The sequence below is a fragment of the Aricia agestis genome, chromosome 2 (genome assembly GCF_905147365.1).
Source record: "Aricia agestis chromosome 2, ilAriAges1.1, whole genome shotgun sequence".
Taxonomy (NCBI): Eukaryota; Metazoa; Arthropoda; class Insecta; order Lepidoptera; family Lycaenidae; genus Aricia; species Aricia agestis.
The window spans coordinates 21,170,378-21,191,262 of record NC_056407.1 but is presented as its reverse complement, the minus strand read 5'-3'; the positions used below and the strand labels follow the sequence as shown (position 1 = coordinate 21,191,262).

Sequence of the window (20,885 nt, the reverse complement as noted above, 5' to 3'; positions counted from 1 at the left end):
TCCCGGGGGGCTTCGAGAAGTGAATTTTCTTTCGAGATATGGCAACGTTTGTAACGACTAATGAATGGTCCGTGTCGCAATCAGCACTTTGATACGAACGTGTGTGGAGCACATGGCGAAAATATCTTTTTCGAGTCAGGATCATGTCGAGCTGATGCCAATGTCCAGAACGAGGGTGTTTCCATGAAACTTTATGTGAAGGCTTGCCCCGGAAATAGGTGTTTGTTACACAGAGATGATGAAGTGAACAGAATTCAAGCACACGTTGACCATTTTCATTTAATCTACCAATACCATGTTTTCCGAGGCATTCCGGCCAAGCGTTGTTATCCTGACCAACACGGGCATTAAAGTCACCGAGAATGTAAAGGTGATCACCCACAGGTATCCCTCTCGTTACTTGGGTAAGCTGGTCGTAAAACGCGTCTTTCGCGTGAGAAGATGAGGCTAGCGTTGGTGCGTATGCGGAGATCAGAGTAACATAGCCGCAGTTAGTAAATAGGCGCAATACCATTATGCGCTCAGAAATACCTTGTGGTGGTTCTATACAGGTCAGAAGGTCGTTTCTTACTGCAAAACCGACGCCATGCTCACGTACATCATTTAGATCCTTGCCTACCCAGTAAAAGGTGTAATTAGATTCTCTAATAGATCCTGTATCAGGTAACCTAGTCTCCTGCAGAGCTGAGATTGCGATGTTCAATCTTTTTAATTCTATATCAATGATAGACGTTTTGCGCAGATCCTGTTGCACACAACCTAAGCCTCCACAGGTGTCCGGAAGGCCCGTTCTCATGGTTCGAACGTTCCATGTCGAAATACGCATGGACAAGCGTTTTGAAGAGTCAATCTTTTTCCCATGAGCAGGTGTAAATAATTTACAGCACCGACTGGCTAGTTTTACCTAGTGTGTCCTACACCCAATGGAAACAGGTCAGTGCTGAGGCGGATCAGTACCTTATTGGCCGGGGGCTGCCCAGCTTGAGCGGGCGGTAACTGATCAGTGGACCTACGATGGATCCTCCCACTGTCGGAAATAACCCCTAGCGCCCGCGCTTACGCCCATACGCGCAGACTTATAACTGGTAACTGTTATTTCCCGTGTTTGTTCCGCTGCCCTTAAAAGCAGTGGCGAAGTGTCCTCTCCACTTTTGCACGGCACCTTCTGGTTCCTACCATGCCTGGGATAGAAAATTTAGGATGTATAGGTTTTCCCACTGCCTACACTTCCCTCTCGACCTTACCAGCTTTCTCCACAGGAACGATGAGTCGCTACGTGTGGAGCTGGTTTGGTTGCAGGATCTGGCTTTCGCCTTACGGAGATACCGTTCCGGGTTTGTATCAAGTTTTCCTTCTCTGTCAGGTACCTCTGTCGCCTCTTACGACACCTGGTACTGGAGGGGGGCACTATTCTAATGCCGGTGCCCCACGGCACCGGCATTAGAATAGTGCCCCCCTATATAGTAGGTACCCTATATAGTAGGTACCTACAATAACTATAATTGAAAACAAGGTATCTTTTTAAAGTCGCGTATTCTGTATTGCTTATTAGTCCCCGATTCATCGGTGCTCACGCGCGAAATATTTACACTTTAAAATTTTTATTTTTATATAAATAATAAGGTAAGAAACGAGCATGCGGGCCACCTGATGGAAAGCAACATCCGTCGCCCATGGACACTTGCAGCATCAGAAGAGCTGCAGGTGCGTTGCCGGCCTTTTTAAGAGGGATTAGGGTAATAGGGGAGGGAAGGGAATAGGGGAGGGTAGGGAAGGGAAAAGGGTAGACATTGCGACGACTCGCCGATAAACTTTGGTTTGGCGAGGCTTAAATGTATTAGTTTTTAAGTTTTTTGAAATGAATAAATACCTTTATTAAAAAAAAGGCTGCAGGTGAATTACCGGCCCTTTAAGAGGGAATACTCTTTCTTCACAAACGTTCTTGCAGTTATTTTTTCCACTTTCAAATTTCCAAATCAAAACAACTATACATCTGTCAAAAGCAATATAATAAGCTATTGTACGCTGAATGCATTCGTTTTGGATAACGACACGGATTTAATATGGCGCCGGCCAGCGCCGACATGTTTCATATCGACGCCAAAACCTGGGCTTATTGCGACATAATATTATGCATTATTTTGGCCAAATGCTAAATCATTATGGATTATTATTACGGACAAAAGCCAAATAGATTTAGGAGAAAACACAATAGTATAATAGACTAGGTGTTGCCCGCGACTTCGTCCGCACTCCGCGTTAGCATAGTAGATCACATCCCAAGTATTATTTATTGCACAAAAATATTCAATGTACAGAATTGACTTTCCTACGATTTTATTATATCGACCCCTCTGGGTAGAAACGTCGTAAAGGCCAAATAGCCATTTTACAGTACGGCCAAAAAACAAAAATCGTAATTTTGTTTCACGCATATTTTTTTATTCTCTCAGGTTATAATAAACCACTATAGCTCATTAAGCTTAGATTTTCGGGTAGTTTACTATATAGAAACTCAAAATATCCTACATTCAATAGTTTCAGAGATAGCATGGCTTTTACTACAAAAAATCTAGTTGTAAATGGCTTTTACAACATTTTTTTTGCTTCACGACTATAACCATTTATTTATTTGGTTGTATAAGACTTAAAACAACGTTTTATTGAAGGTATTTTTTTTAATTAAAAGACAAGTGTAATAATAAGTAAGTGTAATTTGTGTATTAAATGCGACAAACATTAGTGACGAATATCAAATTATTTTATAGTTTTTCATTATTTTTATGTATAATTGTACTTTTCCGACAAACTTTAATAAAATTATCGAAATAAAATAAACTTAACCTCTAAATAATGCAAAACTAGGTAAGTATTTAACAATAATAGCTTTAGAAAATCAGTTCTTCGTATTGTTACTCTTGGTAATAAGTCTTTTGGTGGAAAACTTCTTAACACAATTATAATGTGCCATTCACTATTATTCTAAAGACGAAAATATCTCTAATGTTTACTTTAGTTTAAAAAGCTAAGATTATTTCATATTATATCAAAATGTACCTAAGCAGTTTTCCTCAAAAAGATTTATACTGTAGACATTACGAATATATTACAAAGAACTTTTACGTTAAAATAATGAAAAACTAAACAACCAAATGAATAAATGGTTATAGTCACGAAGCAAAAAAATATGTTGTAAAAGCCAATCACGACTAGATTTTTGTAGTAAAAGCCATGCGATCTCTGAAACTATTGAAGGTAGAATATTTTGAGTTTCTATTTAATAAACTATCCGAAAATCTAAGCTAACTGAGCTATAGTGGTTTATTATAACTTCAAAGAATAAAAAAATGTTTGCAGTTGAGAAAATGTTGTAAAAGCCATATTTGTTGGTGACGTGTCTTTTACTACAAAATGTTTGATAGTATTATCTTCAATATAGTATATATTATGTAGTATTAACCACGAAATTAAAAATATGTCGCTTACTACATAAATTTCAAAAATTTATTGAAAAAATTGCGCATTACAACATTTTCAAAGATGAAAACTGGGTTTATAATGAGTTAAAAAATGTTGTAAAAGCCATTTTTTCTGCGAATTTGAACATTTCGAATATACAGATCGATAGAGCTCGCGATTCTGAGTAAGAAACCGTTAAAAACTCATTTTGGCCAAAATGGCTTTTACGACGTTTCTACCCAGAGGGGTCGATATATAGATGTTCCGCGCGGCTTTGCTTGCGTAATTTAGGAATTTCACGCAACCGTACATTTTTCCGCAAAAAAATAGCCTTTGTTCCTTCACGTGGTCTATTCATCATGTTTGCCATATAATATAAATAATTCTCCAGTAGTTCTTAAGATAATAAGCAATTTCAAATAATTTTCCTACGTTTTTTCCACATTTTCCTCTATTTCTTAGCTCCTATTAGTCTAAGCGAGATAAAATATAGCCTATAGCCTTCCTCTATAAATAGGCTATCTAACAATGAAAGAATTTTTCAAATCGGACCAGTAGTTCCTGAGATTAGCGCGTTCAAATAAGCCCTTTCATATAATTTCCCATGTTTTTTCCACATTGTCCTCTATTTCTTAGCTCCTATTAGTCTTAGCGAGATAAAATATAGCCTATAGCCTTTCTTGATAAATAGGCTAGTTAACACTGAAAGAATTTTTCAAATCGGACCAGTAGTTCCTGAGATTAGCGCGTTCAAATAAGCCCTTTCATATAATTTCCCCCGTTTTTTCCACATTCTCCTCTATTTATTCGCTACTATTAGTCTCAGCGAGATAAAATATAGCCTATAGCCTTTCTCGATAAATGGGCTATCTAACACTGAAAGAATTTTTCAAATCGGACCAGTAGTTCCTGAGATTAGCGCGTTCAAACAAACAAACACTTCCCAATTATAATATTAGTATAGATAATTGACTTGACTAACTAGGGTAACTCGGTTAAATAATACAATAATATCCATCCATACAAATTACTAAATATATACTAATATATTATACTTATGTACTAATTACTAATAATATTATATTTAAATGCGAAAGTGTGTATAGACATACACATCTGTCTGTCTGTAACCTCTTAACGCCCAAACCGCTGAACCGATTTTGCTGAAATTTGGTATGAAGATACTTTGAGTCCCGCGAAAGGACATAGGATACTTTTTATCCCGGAAAAATGTACGGTTCCCGCGCGATAAACGAGTTTTGGCGTAACGGAGTTGCGGGCGTCATCTAGTATCCGTAGGTGTTCGTATCCGTAGACGTCATATACCGATTTTTTTTTTATTAAGTAAAGGGGCAAACGAGCAAACGGGTCACCTGATGGTAAGCAACTACCGTCGCCCATGGACACTCGCAACATCAGAAAAGCTGCAGGTGCGTTGCCGGCCTTTTAAGAGGGAATACGCTCTTTTCTTGAAGGTTTGCAGGTCGTATAGGTCCAGAAATACTGCTGGTGACAGTTCGTTCCAGAGTTTTACAGTGCGCGGCAGAAAGTTACGCGAAAAACGCACTGTGGAAGACTGCCACTCATCAAGGTGATGAGGATGGTATGTTTTTCGCTTGGGACGATAGCGAAAAGTTGCAGGTGGTATGATTCCGAACAATTCCTCAGAGCATTCCCCGTGATACAACCGATAGAGGATGCAGAGTGAAGCTACATCTCGGCGTAATTCCAAGGGGTCCAAGCTGTTTGAAACACTATGACAGTCAACAATTCGAGCGGCCCTTCGTTGGATACGATACAGAGGGAGCAGTTGGTATTTTGGCGCCCCTGCCTAGAGATGAGAACAATATTCCATATGAGGCCGAACTTGCGCCTTGTAGAGTTGTAGGCGTTGGTCCGGACTGAAGTACTGTCTCGCTCTGTTAAGAACACCAAGCTTCTTCGAGGCTAACTTGGCCTTACCCTCTAGATGATATCGGAACTGGACTTCGCTCGATATGTTGACGCCAAGTATCTCAATAATATTATAATGTTATCTTATTTTTACCCGTCTACGTCGAAGCAAAAAGGATGATGATACATATTATGTATGTAGACATACATACAAGTCAACTTAATATTATTATGTTGACGTCTTGTATGTATGTATGTGGCTATTATTGTTGTATAGAGGAACTAAAATTATAAATTAATTAATAGTCTTTCTTGAGTGAGTAAATCAAAAGCTAATCACAGTTCTAGCGTTTCCCGAAATAAACATTAATTCAAAACCAACTTTGCCTATTACAACTAAATGGATAGCGTAAATCTACAATTTAAGTTAAAATTAGTAGTCCGTAAATGGTTATATGTTTGAACTGTCAACAAAATTACGGAACTTTCATAGAGCCAGCACGAACGCAAATACCGTGAGTTTGCATTTTAACTTAGCAGGCTTGCTCGAATGCAATGCCTGTGAGTAATGTAGTTCTATGTGGAAATTAAAGATTTTACTGGTGTTACTCGCTTGAAAATGTTCTGTAGAAACGTGTGAATAAAATGCGCGTAAATATTTCTTGTTTCTAGGAGCGCTCTTTTTTGAACGATCGTTTTGATCGACTTTACTCTTCTTTTTTTTTTTTTTTTATTAAATAAGGGGGCAAACGAACAAACGGGTCACCTGATGGTAAGCAACTACCGCCGCCCATGGACACTCGCAACATCAGAAGAGCTGCAGGTGCGTTGCCGGCCTTTTAAGAGGGTATACGCTCTTTTCTTAAAGGTTTGCAGGTCGTATTGGTCCGGAAATACTGCTGGTGACAGTTCATTCCAGAGTTTTACAGTGCGCGGCAGAAAGTTACGCGAAAAACGCACTGTGGAAGACTGCCACTCATCAAGGTGATGAGGATGGTATGTTTTTCGCGTGGGACGATAGCGAAAAGTTACAGGTGGTATGATTCCGAACAATTCCTCAGAGCACTCCCCGTGATACAACCGATAGAGGATGCAGAGTGAAGCTACATCTCGGCGTAATTCCAAGGGGTCCAAGCTGTTTGAAACACTATGGCAGTCAACAATTCGAGCGGCCCTTCGTTGGATACGATCCAGAGGGAGCAGTTGGTATTTTGGCGCCCCTGCCCAGAGATGAGAACAATATTCCATATGAGGCCGAACCTGCGCCTTGTAGAGTTGTAGGCGTTGGTCCGGACTGAAGTACTGTCTCGCTCTGTTAAGAACACCAAGCTTCTTCGAGGCTAATTTGGCCTTACCCTCAAGATGATATCGGAACTGGACTTCGCTCGATATGTTGACGCCAAGTATCTCAATGCTCGGGGAGATGGTTCGATTGTATCTTCTTCAATCTTGATTTAATTCAAGGCTTAGGTTAGGAATAAACACTGATGCACAGTACATTCTTCACTTAACCCATTTTCTTCTCCGTAAATATAAAATATATAGCTGATGGACTGCGCTCAGACGGTGATGCATAATAATTGAAGACATGAGCAGATAAGTAGCAGTTAAAAAATTGACGTTTTTTATAAATAAAGGCTAGGCTAGGTCGGGAAAATGATTTGAAATCAACAAAATGTGGATTTTATGTATAGCCAGATGAAGAAGCAATAAAGTTACAATATTAGTTAAAATTTTATGAAAAAAAAAATGAGTAATTGTCCGGTTTTTTCACTCACGTCTTCAATTATTATTATCATTGGAAGATTACTACTAGTATTTTTACCTAGTTTAGCTAAGCAATTTCAAGTTTTGCGTCTTTAACAGTTACGTGGTTGCTACGATGTTTCAAATTATATTCATTATGTTGATAGGTTAGTCCTGAATCAGTTAAGCGGAAGTAAGGATCGTGAAGACTCAATTACTGAGAATCTCGCCTCCGCGTAAGATCTGATACATATTCATGAGACTTCGTATTGATAAGAACTCGTTTATACTTATTACACTCACTGAAACTTGTATAATATATTGCGATTACATGCAAAATGTTAAATAATAACTGCTGTACTCAGAGACGTATAATTATACTTAACTTTAATGAAATTATGTTTTTTTTAACTCTAAAATTATATGTTAAAACTCTTGATTAAAATTAAATTAAATTTTTCAACATTTAACGTTTTCGAGTGCAGTCGTTAGTCATCCTTAATGCGAGTGTCGTTTCTCTCAATCAATCAAATTCGGTTTAGCGATCCTTCGCTGAAGCGAAATTGATTAAATTTTGTATGGAGATTCTTTAGGGGTTTATTTTTATCACTAGATGACGCCCGCAACCTCCGTTGCGCCAAAACTCGGTTATCGCGCGCGAACCGTACATTTTTCCGGTATAAAAAGTATTCTATGTCCTTTCCCGGGACTCAAAGTATCTCCATACCCAATTTCAGCAAAATCGGTTCAGCGGCTTAGGCGAGAAGAGGTAACAGACAGACAGACAGACAGACTTTCGCATTTATAATATTAAGTATGGATGGATGTTAAAATGTACGGCTCACACGTAATAGTACAGTCCTTACCGAGTTGTTTTTCTCTCTTTTAGAACCTTTATTTAACAACATAAGGATTGTATTAAGAGGATACAACAGGGGCTAGAGAAATGAAAAAAAAGCACGTGTAATATCTATAGCTGTCTCCTTTACCTCAAGCCTATACCGCAGAACGCGATAGAGACAACTGCAGAAAATCCAGAAAATCAACGATTCGTTGTCCCCTGATTCCTTCTCCAAAACTTAACCGATTTAAGTACTTTTTTCATTAAAGATTAAAAAAAGGCTTGAGCTGTGTTCCTATGTTTTGCTTTTTTTGTATAATCTAGCCAAATCTGTTTTCTGGACGTTTGAACACAGCGGAAAATCTGGCCATTTTTTTGGGTTTTTGAACGGTCATATCTTATTTAATAATTAAATTATGAAAAAAAAGAAAACATAGGGACATTGTATTAGTGGCCGTAGATATTCAGGAAAAAAATTATAACTCTACTAGCATTATCCAGGGAGGAAACAGGGGACAACGTTTGTATGGAAAAAAGGGCGGTGTGGAATCCTCTTAACAGAAAATACTAGTTACTAGAAAGTGGCATGTCGTCAACTCAAAAGGTTTATGTACTTAGCACAGGGCCGTAAATAAGTTCAAGTTGCCTGGCATTATAAAAACTTTTATAATCTTTTATAACTTTCTGTTATCGTGCTAATTAAATACATTCTAACAAAATAGGTCAAATAATGCAGTTATGACCTTTTCATTAACAAATAAAACGTTCATAAACTCCCTCGCTATAAAAACAGAGGCATAAATTTTATTTTCCCGGAAAGAAATATAAAACACATGAATAAATTAAAACGTAATATTTTTGATTCAATACCCAAGAGGAAGGCTCGATTAAGAATGCAATATTTTTACGCACTGTTACAAAACCATATTTTATTTGTGTCAATCTACCGATTCTCATACCTACTGTATTTTTATCTCTCTGTTGACTTTATCGCTTGGTACTTATTTCTACGATAGGATAGACAATTTAGCAAATTGCGAAAGAAATCTGTCAATTTATCTCTAAAGTATTCTATTCTTTCGAACTTGGTGGAAGATGTATTTAATTATGATACATCCTAAAGCTAAGTACAATTTGCATATCACTATTATTAGCTATATTATTCAAAATTACTCTGACGCACCTGTGTGGACCTACAAGTATGTTTGAAGCCAGTGTTGCGGAAAATCAATGCGTCAATATTCGAGATTAGCATACTGCGAATTTTAGTCCCATATTGGGTAGAACCATACTATGACATGAACCTCTCAGAAAATTAAAAAAAAAATAATCGGCCAAGTGCAAGTCGGACCCGCACACGAATGGTTCCCGTACCGATACAGAGCAAAAATAGACTAATAATTGTGTTTTATGTATGAGAGCCCTTAAACTTTTATTTTATTTTATTTTATTTTATTTTATTATTATTGAAGTTCACATAATATAAAAAGAATTCAAGTCCCCTACCTCTTGGGATTATTGATATAGAGCGAAAACGGCCGAAAAAAATCACGTTTGTTGTAAGGGAGCCCCCCTTAAATATAAATTTTATTTTGTTTATAGTATTTTTTATTATTACAGCAACACGCCTAAAAAGTGCCATTATATGCATTTGCATATGCAATTATGCAAATGCGTATAATCCGATGTCTAGTGATTACTATCTCAAAACAACAAACTAAAAACATAATGAAGACAAAGAACCAAACAGAACAGTTCTGTTTAATTTTTTGTTACAAAATTTTACCCTAATAACAAACCAACCCAAGTTACTTGAAGGAGTTTAGACACAAAACAGAGCTTTAGGTAAACAAGTAAGGAAATTAATCTTGATGAGCAAGAGCGGGCTGTAACACTTTGCTCCAGTAACAATCATAATGTCAAGTTGTTTAGCGTTCACGCGCTTTGTAGGAAGGAAGTTATTTAGATTAAACTGTTCGAGCAAATAAATGCAACAATTAAATGAAAGCAACAAGTAAATGGAAGATACGCATTGTAACAAGCATTGCTTACGTTTTTATATTCTTTTTATTCTTATAAAAGCTGTTTACTGGATTTATAACGTTTACAGTAGAGTTTGAAATCATCCGATAGTAATCGGGCTCAATTAGAATCCCTTAAAATCTAATCTACGAATAATAAAAACTAAATCTTATATTATAAATGCGAAAGTGTGGCTTCAAAATCGGTTTTGCTGAACCGATTTTGCTGAAATTGGGTACGGAGAATCTTTGAGTCCCGGGAGTTGCGGATAACAATAATAACTAGCTATTTGACCGAGCTTTGCTCGGTATTCGATGAAAATGACATTTTCTAAAAATGATTCCTACTCGTAGCTAGATCGATTTATCGCCCCCGAAACCTATATATAATAATAATACAAAATATATATTATACTAAATTTCATGAAAATCGTTGGAGCCGATTCCGAGCTACATATATATATATATATAATTGGAATCTCGTAATCGGCTAACCGATAACAATAATTATAATTATTTTACCGTACATTTTTTTAAGGATACTAGAGATCGCCCAATGGTCGAAATTCGACCTTAGTTACAACGACATTAGAACTACTACATTTATTTTTTTAAAAATAATATTGACTCTTGTCTCTGGGACTTAGCTGATCTCAGACTGGCCGTGTAAGCATTGTCTAATAGATGCACTCCTTCACCATGTAAACTATAACTGTGCAAAACTTCATGCACCTACGTTTGCCCATTTTTCGTAAAAACGGTTACAAAGTTTTTCGTTCGCGTATTAATATTATGATAATGTATTTCCTTTCCCGAGACTCAAAGTGAGTCAAAGAGAGACCACACCAAATTTCAGCAAAATCGGTTCAGGTAACAGAAAGATAGACAGATAGACGGACTGACAGACATATTACAAACACACTTTCGCATTTATAATATTGGTATATTAATATGGATATTGGATTGTTATATTCAAAGTTAAGCTTCGTCAATTGTCATGTTGAGGTCCCCTAGAGGAAAAGATGTGGCTTACAGATTTGGTCTGTGGTTTCTCGGCTACCCCTACGGGGTTCGGCGGTCTTCGCTTACCCTTAGGAGAGGTTTAGGTGTGTGGTTTCTTCGTAAAGCGAGCTTGCGGTTACACACGATATCGCTTGAACACAATTACTACGAGATAGATTCGCATTCACAATACTTTCGTACATAAAACAAGTAGTGATGATTACGAGTATTATGTTAAAAATGTAAAATCATAGTAACAACGTCAAACATGTAAAGTTTGCCTGTCTGTATCTCTTCAAGCTCAAATCACCGAAACCATAAATTGATAATAATATAATACCTAGGATTTTAAAAAAGATAAAACCGACGTCAATTGTGCGTAATTAAGAATTGAAATTCCGTATCTCAAAAACTACTAAATAGATTTTGATGAAACTTGCACTATTCCCTAAGTTGAACCATACCTAGTACAACAAAAAAAGAATAACTCAAAAATTAACAATTTCTGAGCGATAAGCGTATTTTGGCACAACGAGCTGGAAACAACTAAAACTTTTTCAATAGGATAATATATTACTACAGTGTTTTTACGCTAGGCGGCAGCACCAGATCAGACAGCAAACAAAATATTTTTTTCGATGTTTGTAAACGTTTCTGTCAATTTTCTGATATGACGTGTACAACCTGTCGCATTATTTACTGTATTTGCTAATAGCGCCATCTGCTCCAACTATTGCGTAATATTTCCTACTAGATTCGTTTAATTCGAAGTAAGAATTCATTTATCACGCGGGATCCGTACATTTTTTCGGGATTAAAAATATTCTATGTCCTTTCTTGGACCTCAAAGTATATCCATACCAAAATTCAGTAAAATCGGCTCAGCAGTTCGGGCGTGAAGAGGTAACAGACAGACAGGCAGACAAACAGATACTTTTGCATTTATAATATTAGAATGGAAATATGGATTTAAAAATGTTTCACTTATTCATGATATACGGTACGTACGACATATTAGGTAATTTATCGTGCTCCATTTTTTGTGAGCATTACTCGCCCATTAAGGATATTGTTTCAATGTTTTCGTTGTAATTAGTTCGGCTGGTTTTGGGTGTGGTCTGTGGTGTTATTGGAATCATTCAATAATTACAATGGGCGTTCCGAGTCCTTGGATGTTTAACCATAAAGTTAATACCTAGCGGAATTGAGAAACAAAGGCCTGAGCAAGCGAAATGTCACTATCGGTAACACTGCGTGGTAAAAAGAGACGTGTGATACATGATAGTAGCTCTCCTTTTTGACGTCCAGTCGGCACGTGCCGCACGTTGACAATTTAATCTCATAGAATTTATGCTCAACCATGCTTGTGTAAGTGTATACGTAGACATATTTTTCACACAGATGAAAACAAATTTCGGTTTCGTTTGACAGCTCGAGATTGTTGCTCTATTCCGCTAGGTATATTATCTTTATGGTTTTAACCGACTACAGCGAAACCAAATGGAGCAATGATTCTGGAATATTGTTTATACGACTTTATAGTACTACAACATACGTACTTTAAACATATTTATCCATTTATATGTATATTTAATACACTTTAAATATATTTATTAAAATCTAAATATATTTAACGCCTCCGTGGTCTAGTGGTTAGAGCGTCGCTCTCGACTCCGGAGGTCGTGCGTTCGAATCCCGCGTTGGAAACATGTCATTTCCAAGTTTGGTTAGGACAATGCAGGCTGATCACCTGATTGTCTGACAAGTAAGATGATCCATGCGTCGGATGGGCATGTAAAAAGTCGGTCCTGCGCCTGATCTCTCGCCAGTCGTGTCGGTCTTCCGTCCCACTGGGTTATGAGAGTAAAGGAATAGAGAGTGCTCTTGTGTACTGCGCACACACTTGGGAACTATAAAATCACTCCTGCGTACCTGGTCTGGTTTCAATGAAACCGGCCACCGTCACCGAAACCGGTGTGGGGAGTATTATTATTTATTACTAGATGATGCTCGTAACTGAGATGCGCCAAAATTAATTTACCGCGTGGGAAACGCACATTTTTCCGGGATAAAATGTATCACATTATGTCCTTTGCCGGTAATCAAAGTATCTCCATACCAAACGCCATAATCTGTTCAGCGTTTGGACGTACAGAGTTTACAGATAGACATACATACAGACTTTTGTATTTATAATATAAGTATGGATGGATGGTCTGAGTCTATAATAGGTTTAAGAGCCAAGACATTAATCTCTCTTTGTTTAGTTGAAAGCAGTATAAAACTTTAATTCAAAATCCCAAAAAAAACTCAATTCCAGCGTGTCAAACGTGGATTAGCATATAAATTACATGATCTAAATTACACAATATAATTTACATTACACAAAGTAATTAGAATATTCGAAGACCTCTGTGGCTTAGTTGGTAAGCGCGCGATAGACCAAATCGATGGTCGCGGGTTCAAATCCCGCCGAGGGAACCAAAAGTTTTCAATGTTCCTGGGTGATGGTACATCCATGTTAAATAATAAATTATGTATGGTAATATAGGGTATAAGCATTAAATTTTATACGTGAGAGAGCCATGCTTCGGCACGAATGGGCCGGCTCGACCGGATAAATACCACGTTCTCACAGAAAACCGGCGTGAAACAGCGCTTGCGCTGTTTCGCCGAGTGAGTGAGTTTACCGGAGGCCCAATCCCCTACCCTATTCCCTTTCCTACCCTCCCCTATTCCCTTCCCTTCCCTACCCTCCCCTATTACCCTATTCCCTCTTAAAAGGCCGGCAACGCACATGCAGCTCTTCTGATTTCCATCAGGTGACCCGTTTGCTCGTTTGCCCCTTTATTTCATAAAAAAAAAAAAAAAATTCCGTTGTGTAGTACCCGCACAAGTCACAGCACAAGTCCTTTGGGTACTTAGAACGGGGCCAGACTGACGTGGTGTGAAGCGTATTATATCCATACTAATATTAAAAGCGAAAGTGTGTCTGTGTGTTAACTTCTTGGCGCCGAAACCGCTGAACCGATTTTGCTGAAATTTGGAATGTATCTCCAATCTCCATACTTTCATCTCGGAAAAGGACATAGGATACTTTTTATCCTGAAATGTACGGTTCCCGCGCGATGAACGAATTTTGTTGCAAAGGAGTTGCGGGCGTCATACTTTAGTTATTACTAGCTGACCCGGCAAGTGTTTGCCCTATAAAATGTCTAATTATTTCTAGTATCAATATAAAAAGTAGATAAAAACCTATTCTCAGGCCTAACGAATGTACCATCGAGGAAATTGATTCTTAGGCAGTTGACGTACGTCATGTGGTCGGCTTATGTCAATTTAATGTAAGCTGTTGGTTGGATGGGTTTGAATTAGGTCCGCTATCTACCTATAAATCAACTTCTCTGATAGTACCTACATATAAAATTTCATTAAAATGGCAACGTCCATCGCCATCACGTCGCACAAACAGTCGTCGTCTCGAGTTGTAATAATTTACTATTATTTATTCAACAAATGCACTTATCAATATAAAAAGTACCCAGTAGCCGATTCTCAGACCCACTGAATCTTATATATAAAAATGGATTTCCAAATGTGTTAGTCGCGCTAAAACTCGAAAACGGCTGAACAGATTGCGCTGATTTTAGTCTTAAAATATTCGTAGAAGTCCAGGGAAGGTTTTAAAGTGACACGAAATTCACCGGGACAGCTAGTACGCATATAAAATTTGGTTAAAATCAGTAAAACCGTTTCGGAAGAGTACGCGGCCTAACATTGTGACACGAGAATTTTACATATAAGATTAATATTTACATTGATGTCGGCGCCGGTGAAGTTGTAGACCTCGAAGGGCGGATCGCGGCCCTGCACGTACTGCATGATGCGCTGACCGCTCTTGAAGAACACCACCTGAAAAATGCACGGTATTTAGCGGGCCCACTACTGCAACTCCTGTGTCGCCAGGATCAACAGTGGTAATCAATCACAAAAACCCTTTGATATTATGATCTCAGGGGTGCCCGAGGGACAAGCTAAATCTGTCTTGGGACCCGCAGTGAAATTAACCAGAAGAAAGGAGTAGGAGAAATCCAATTTCCCTTCCCAAGCAAAGCGGGAGACAGCCAAATTTTCATGACATTAATGTCCGAACAAGGGGGAAGCATCACGGGAAAATATTTAAATTATATTAAGCCTACTTAATAAAAATGACTTTTACTTAAACTGAAAAGCTTGTGTTGGATTGTTCCCAATAGTATTTATGACTTTTATGTAACGCCTCCGTGGTCTAGTGGTATAGAGCGCAGCTCTTGACTCGGAGGTCGTGGGTTCGATTGCCGCGTTGGAAACATGTTATTTCCAAGTTTGGTTAGGACAATGTAGGCTGATCACCTGATTGTCTGACAAGTAAGATGATCCATGCGTCGGATGGGCCAGTAAAAAGTCGGTCCTGCGCCTGATCTCCCACCGGTCGTGTCGGTCTGCCGTCCCACTGGGTTATGAGAGTAAAGGAATATAGAGTGCTCTTGTGTACTGCGCACACACTTGGGCACTATAAAATTACTCCTGCGTAGCTGGCCTGGTTTCAATGAAACCGGCCACCTCACCGAAACCGGTGTGGGAGCTATTATATTATTTATTATGACTTTTATACGTCCATGTTTATGACAAAAAAGTTTGAATACTTAACGGATGTATATACTCGCGTTAAAGGCTCTCAATACAGAAAGGCCGTATTGTGAACAAAGTGAGAATTTGGTTATAGTACTTGTTGATTCTTAGGCAGATGGCGGACCTACGTAGTCCGGTCGCTTTACGACAAACCCAGCCGACAGATCATAGTTAACATTGAATTGACATGATCCGACCAAATGACGTTGGTCTGTCAACTGCCTAGGAATAAATTTCCTCGATGGTACATAATATTATTATTGTAAACACTGAGTATTTTTAAAAAGTCGGTATCAACTAATAAGATTATAAATGGTTTAAGACATTTATTTCTCAAAAGAACTTACACAATTCACTTAACTGAGAAAATATACAATAATTATCAGTTTACTAGCTCTGAGCGTACCGAGTGTACAGGCTTACAATAATACATTATAATATTATAAACTTTGCTTAAAACATTACAATTTACAACACTTATTCATAACTAATTAGTAATTAATTTTTGTTTTCGTTTTGAGGGTGGACAGTAAAAACTTACGTAAACACAGAAATAAAGGCCCCTATCTGGGACCTCTATATAAAATTTCTTATTCCTTAAAAGACATGACTTTTAAAATCAACGCTAAACATTGTTGTTCTTTTACAATTTTCATTTAGGAAATTTGTAAGAAAGTTTATTTCGTCAAAATATTTGTGAGCAAACGTTTGTTTAGTAGTTAAGTAAATGTGTGAGTAATTTTCAGGCTTTGTTTTAGCGTGCCAGCTCAAGCCGGGTCAACCTGGCTCAGTACATACTTGATTACTTGACTGTACTTGTTTCTAAGCAGCGCTTAAACACTAAGCAGTCTCTTTTATCCTCCTGCGACAAAAAGAGGTATATGTTTTTGAGTGTATAAGCACAGATTTCCTTGGCTCTTTGATTCGATTTGCTCGGCTCGGCCTCGTGTTATTTTTTTTGTCTCGTTTATCAAATTTTTTGGACCAAGGAATTGTTATAAGTTAATAATTTCATCTAGGTTTTACACAATTTGAAGCTTTTAACATAAAAAAGAGTATGTGGCTAGTGAATAGTGATAAAATCACGAGATTTAAAAATACCATTAATAAAATTTTTACAGTAAAATGAAAATTTCCAGAAACACATTTATTTTAAAATCTCTTTACATTTAACCACGAAGCGAACTTATTAAATAATAGTAGCACAAAATAATTTTACACAGAAGGTATTTCACGCATCGTGTAACGCGTTAAAATATTTAAACACCGCGAATCGTGATGAATGGGCATTTCTGTGTCTCACTAGAGCTAAAATAGGTCGAGTGAGACAGTTCCTTTTCTAAAACTGAAAACTTGAAGTGCTTCAAGTATGTTTTTAATCATCAAAAATAGCAGCGAGCTCTCGAGGAAACTTTTGTGACTTTTAAAACTCGGCTCCATCCTGTTTACTTTACGGTTCGAAGTAATACTTTAATTAAGGTTTTTACGAACGACTCGTAGTATTTTCGTTCGTGTTTGAAATAGAAAGCTAAATTTAGGTAACGAGAAATGACACAAATTCAATATTATAATAAATTAAAAGTTGTTCAAAAAATATTTAATTTTTTAATGAACAAATACTACGAACAACGAAATTAAATATTTGTGTTTGGTATAAAAATCAACGCTGCAAACGTTAAACCACGCAAATCAATACGTAGCAGTCTCTACGAGCTTACGAGAAACTACGATGCCGCTGCGGGCGCTATGAGCCGCTACGATCCCGCTACGGGTGCTACGAGCCACTACGATGCCGCTACGAGAACTATGAGTCGCTATGATGCCGCTATGAGAGCTACAAGAGATACGAGCTGCTACGATGCCGCTACGAGAGTTACGCGCCGCTACAATGCCGCTACGGGTGCTATGAGCCGCTACGAACAAATAAAAGTGGCAGTTCAAATGCTATCCCGAAGAACTTTAACGAAAGACGTTCACCTGAAGTAACCAAGACTCCATAGTTGCTGGTCGTGTTTAATCTATAGGGGATGTGTATTGTGTAAAGAAATACTTTAAGCTTTTATAAAATAACGATATTTTGGCTGACGCTACTTTTGATATCGCTTCATGTGCTACAAGTCGTTATGATTGCTATGAAACGCTACGACGCGACGCGACGCATGCTTCGGTATAAGTGTCTAAACACACTAGGCCGAAGTTACGCGGCGGAAATTCTGCATAATTATGCCCGAATGTATTTTAAATTACCGATGACACACTATTCCGTCGCGTTCCGTCCGTATATTGTATGCGTTTGATATTGCGGGCGTAATCATGCGGAATTTCCGCCGCGTAACTTCGGCCTAGTGTGTTTAACTAAGTGCTACGACGACGTCGCTACGTGTGCTACGAGTGCTACGATTTCGGTACAACTGCTACGAGCAGCTACGAGGTGCTACGAACGTCGCTACGAGAACTACGAAGTGCTACAAACGTCGCTACGAGAGCTACGAAGTGCTACAAACGTCGCTACGTGAGTTGCTACGAAGTGCTATGAACGTCGCTACGAGAGCTACAAGGTGCTACGAACGTCGCTACAAGAGCTACGAAGTGCTACGATGCTACGAGAGCTACGAGCACACCTGCCCCCGACAATTCATTTCACTTCGCAAACACCAATATATCGACATCGAAGGGATATCACTAAACATGTTTGTACAGTGAGCAGTAGTCGATCCAACGATAATATTGACAGAGTTTGTTGACTAAACCTACATGACTAGATTTTGCAGTGTCAGATAACATTTATCTAAAGAGTGTTAACATTGTTATGCAATACAAAACAAATTTAAAATAACAAAACTTTCATTTCGCTGTTATGAAAAATCACAAATATCATGTGTGCATTGCTCTGCGCTCTAACTATAATAATATTATGTTGGCGCACATACTCGGCTGTTTTTAGTGGTGCTAAATATGTAAAGCATGTGAAACCTGAATGAGCCGTGCTCAAACCACAGTCTTGTGGGTTGCCCGAATTGTGTTTCGTTATATTTTAAGTATTAATCTAATTTTAACCATTAATATTAAATATATTGTAGTAAATCGTGAAAATATTAATGAAAATAACATTATAAGTTCATAATAAACAATGCCTAACATTAGACAGACGTACGTAAATTTTATTTGTATAAGAAAGCATACGAAGTGAAAGAGTAAAAAAATTACGTTTACTTGGTGCACTTACTAGATAGAATGATTATAATGACTTTATACAGGGTGCCACTGCACCATGTACTAGGCTGCGCTTCCACCGGAGATGAGCTAAGCTGCGTTGCGAGGAATGTGTTTTACAATCATTGCGCACAATATGGACAGGCAAATGAAGCGTTTCTATTGGTTCTTAAAAACACATTCCTCACAACGCACGGTGGAAACGCAGCCTTACACTGACCTTATACAGGGTGTCGGGCTGCACGTTGTGGTCGCACCGCAGCACGGCGCTGTGCCCGTGCACCACAAACCTCGGCGCCCTCAGCTCCACCCACACGTCGTCTAGACCCGCCACTGGAAAAATTACATGAAGTCGTTATTTCATAAAACAACTATCACAACCTCTATAGAAGAAATAATTGAAAAAGGGATTATATTTGTTTTGATCAAAGTATATATTGTCGCTGTTAAGCATTTGTAAATTAATCCATAAGAAATTGTGTAGTTACGAATGCAGTCTTGTTCTAAATGATTTAAAGAACATGATTGCATTTATATCTCAATACGTATTTTTTTGTGAGATGATACGCTATTGCATAACAGCGTCCATATGACATAGGCTACTATTAATCCTTAAAAACATTAAGCAATTAATATTTAAATCGAAAAGAGTCGAGAATTTGCTATTTTGATGCCACGATGTAAGTACGAGATTACTAATAATAATTTTACTAATTAGTAAAAATTAAAATATTCCAAAATGAAGCCATAAACAATTTTTATCACGCCGAAATGTACAATTTCAATTACACTCAAAATTTTCCTTAAAATAGAACAGAAAAGCTCCCGTGGAAAGCTTTAAAGCGTAAAATAAACAGAGTAATAAACTCCATAGATTTAGTGCAGGCTATATCGCACGTGTGAGCTTTATTGAGGTCTTAAATATCACTTAGGTCTCAAGTCTTACGTCATTGATTGTGGTCCCCGGGCAACTTTATCTAGGAACTGGGGCAATTAATTAAGTTCGCAAGTGATAAACAAGTGTAACTTAAAACGAACTGAATGGAGAAATATTTAAGTTTCTTATTGAACGGTATCGAATGCGTTTAGCGTCTATGTATTGTATAATGAAGAATGTATGTGATTTTATTGGTATTCAAACAGGCACACCAATACTGCAGAACCATAATGCAAAAAGTTTTTGCATAACCATAATGCAATATTATCATCTCATTTCTTATTGCTATACCTATTCGAAAATATCATCTCTTCTATACACAATGGGTGACCTTTCAAATGGAAACTCACACCATCATTAAGAAAATTATATTTTTCTCTAATATTTACGTACGTAATATTCTTTACATTTTAATTAAATTACAGATAATAATGGTCATTATTATTCTTAATTATTGACTTTAATAAACCACCCCTTGTCCTAACGACGTTACGTAAAAAAGTTTATGCCCCTCTTTAAAACGTTCGTCGACAACTCGCGAGTCGCGTGCTCGTAAATATTTTGTTTATATTTTTCCAAATATTCCGCTCTGCAAGCTGCAAAGCCTCGGACCAAATATGGAAATTAGGATTTTTAGGCAAACGAAGTTTTATTCTGTAAATAATGTTGATGTATTTTTTTGTTTTTCTAACGATAAACTGTGATTCTTATACATTCGTACTCACTTGCGTTCATACTGCTACCTAAATTGATAATTTTTTTAAATGTTAATGTATATTGATATAATGTTAATAGTGTAATTTGCTCACTAGTGTCAATATATTTGTAAAAAGCTGAAGAATTAGTAAGCCATCAGGTAATTCATATGCTATCAGATTCAAAATATATTATTAGAAATGAATATCACATTTTGCAATTACGTTACTCAGCAATTAATTTATTCATCATCGCTTTCCTAATGGTTTCCATTGGCTGCTAACATGCCGTTCCGTTTTAAAAAGTCGTATGTTAATATTTAATTTTAATACATGTTTTATCTATGTATATTATTTCAAAGATTATTTTTCCGACCCAAATATCGACCAATAGAATTGCACCATTC

General features: G+C 37.4%; 1 protein-coding gene across 1 annotated transcript in view; it reads right to left on the bottom strand.

Annotated features, from left to right (window-relative positions):
• Window positions 1-20,885, bottom strand: part of LOC121739755 — a 134,346-nt gene that overhangs the window by 21,569 nt on the left and 91,892 nt on the right. Inside the window, exons 3-4 of the mRNA XM_042132307.1 lie at window positions 19,067-19,179; window positions 14,779-14,874 (exon numbers count right to left, since the gene is read on the bottom strand). Coding sequence (XP_041988241.1) covers window positions 14,779-14,874; window positions 19,067-19,179 — 209 coding nt within the window. The remainder of the gene's footprint in view (window positions 1-14,778; window positions 14,875-19,066; window positions 19,180-20,885) is intronic.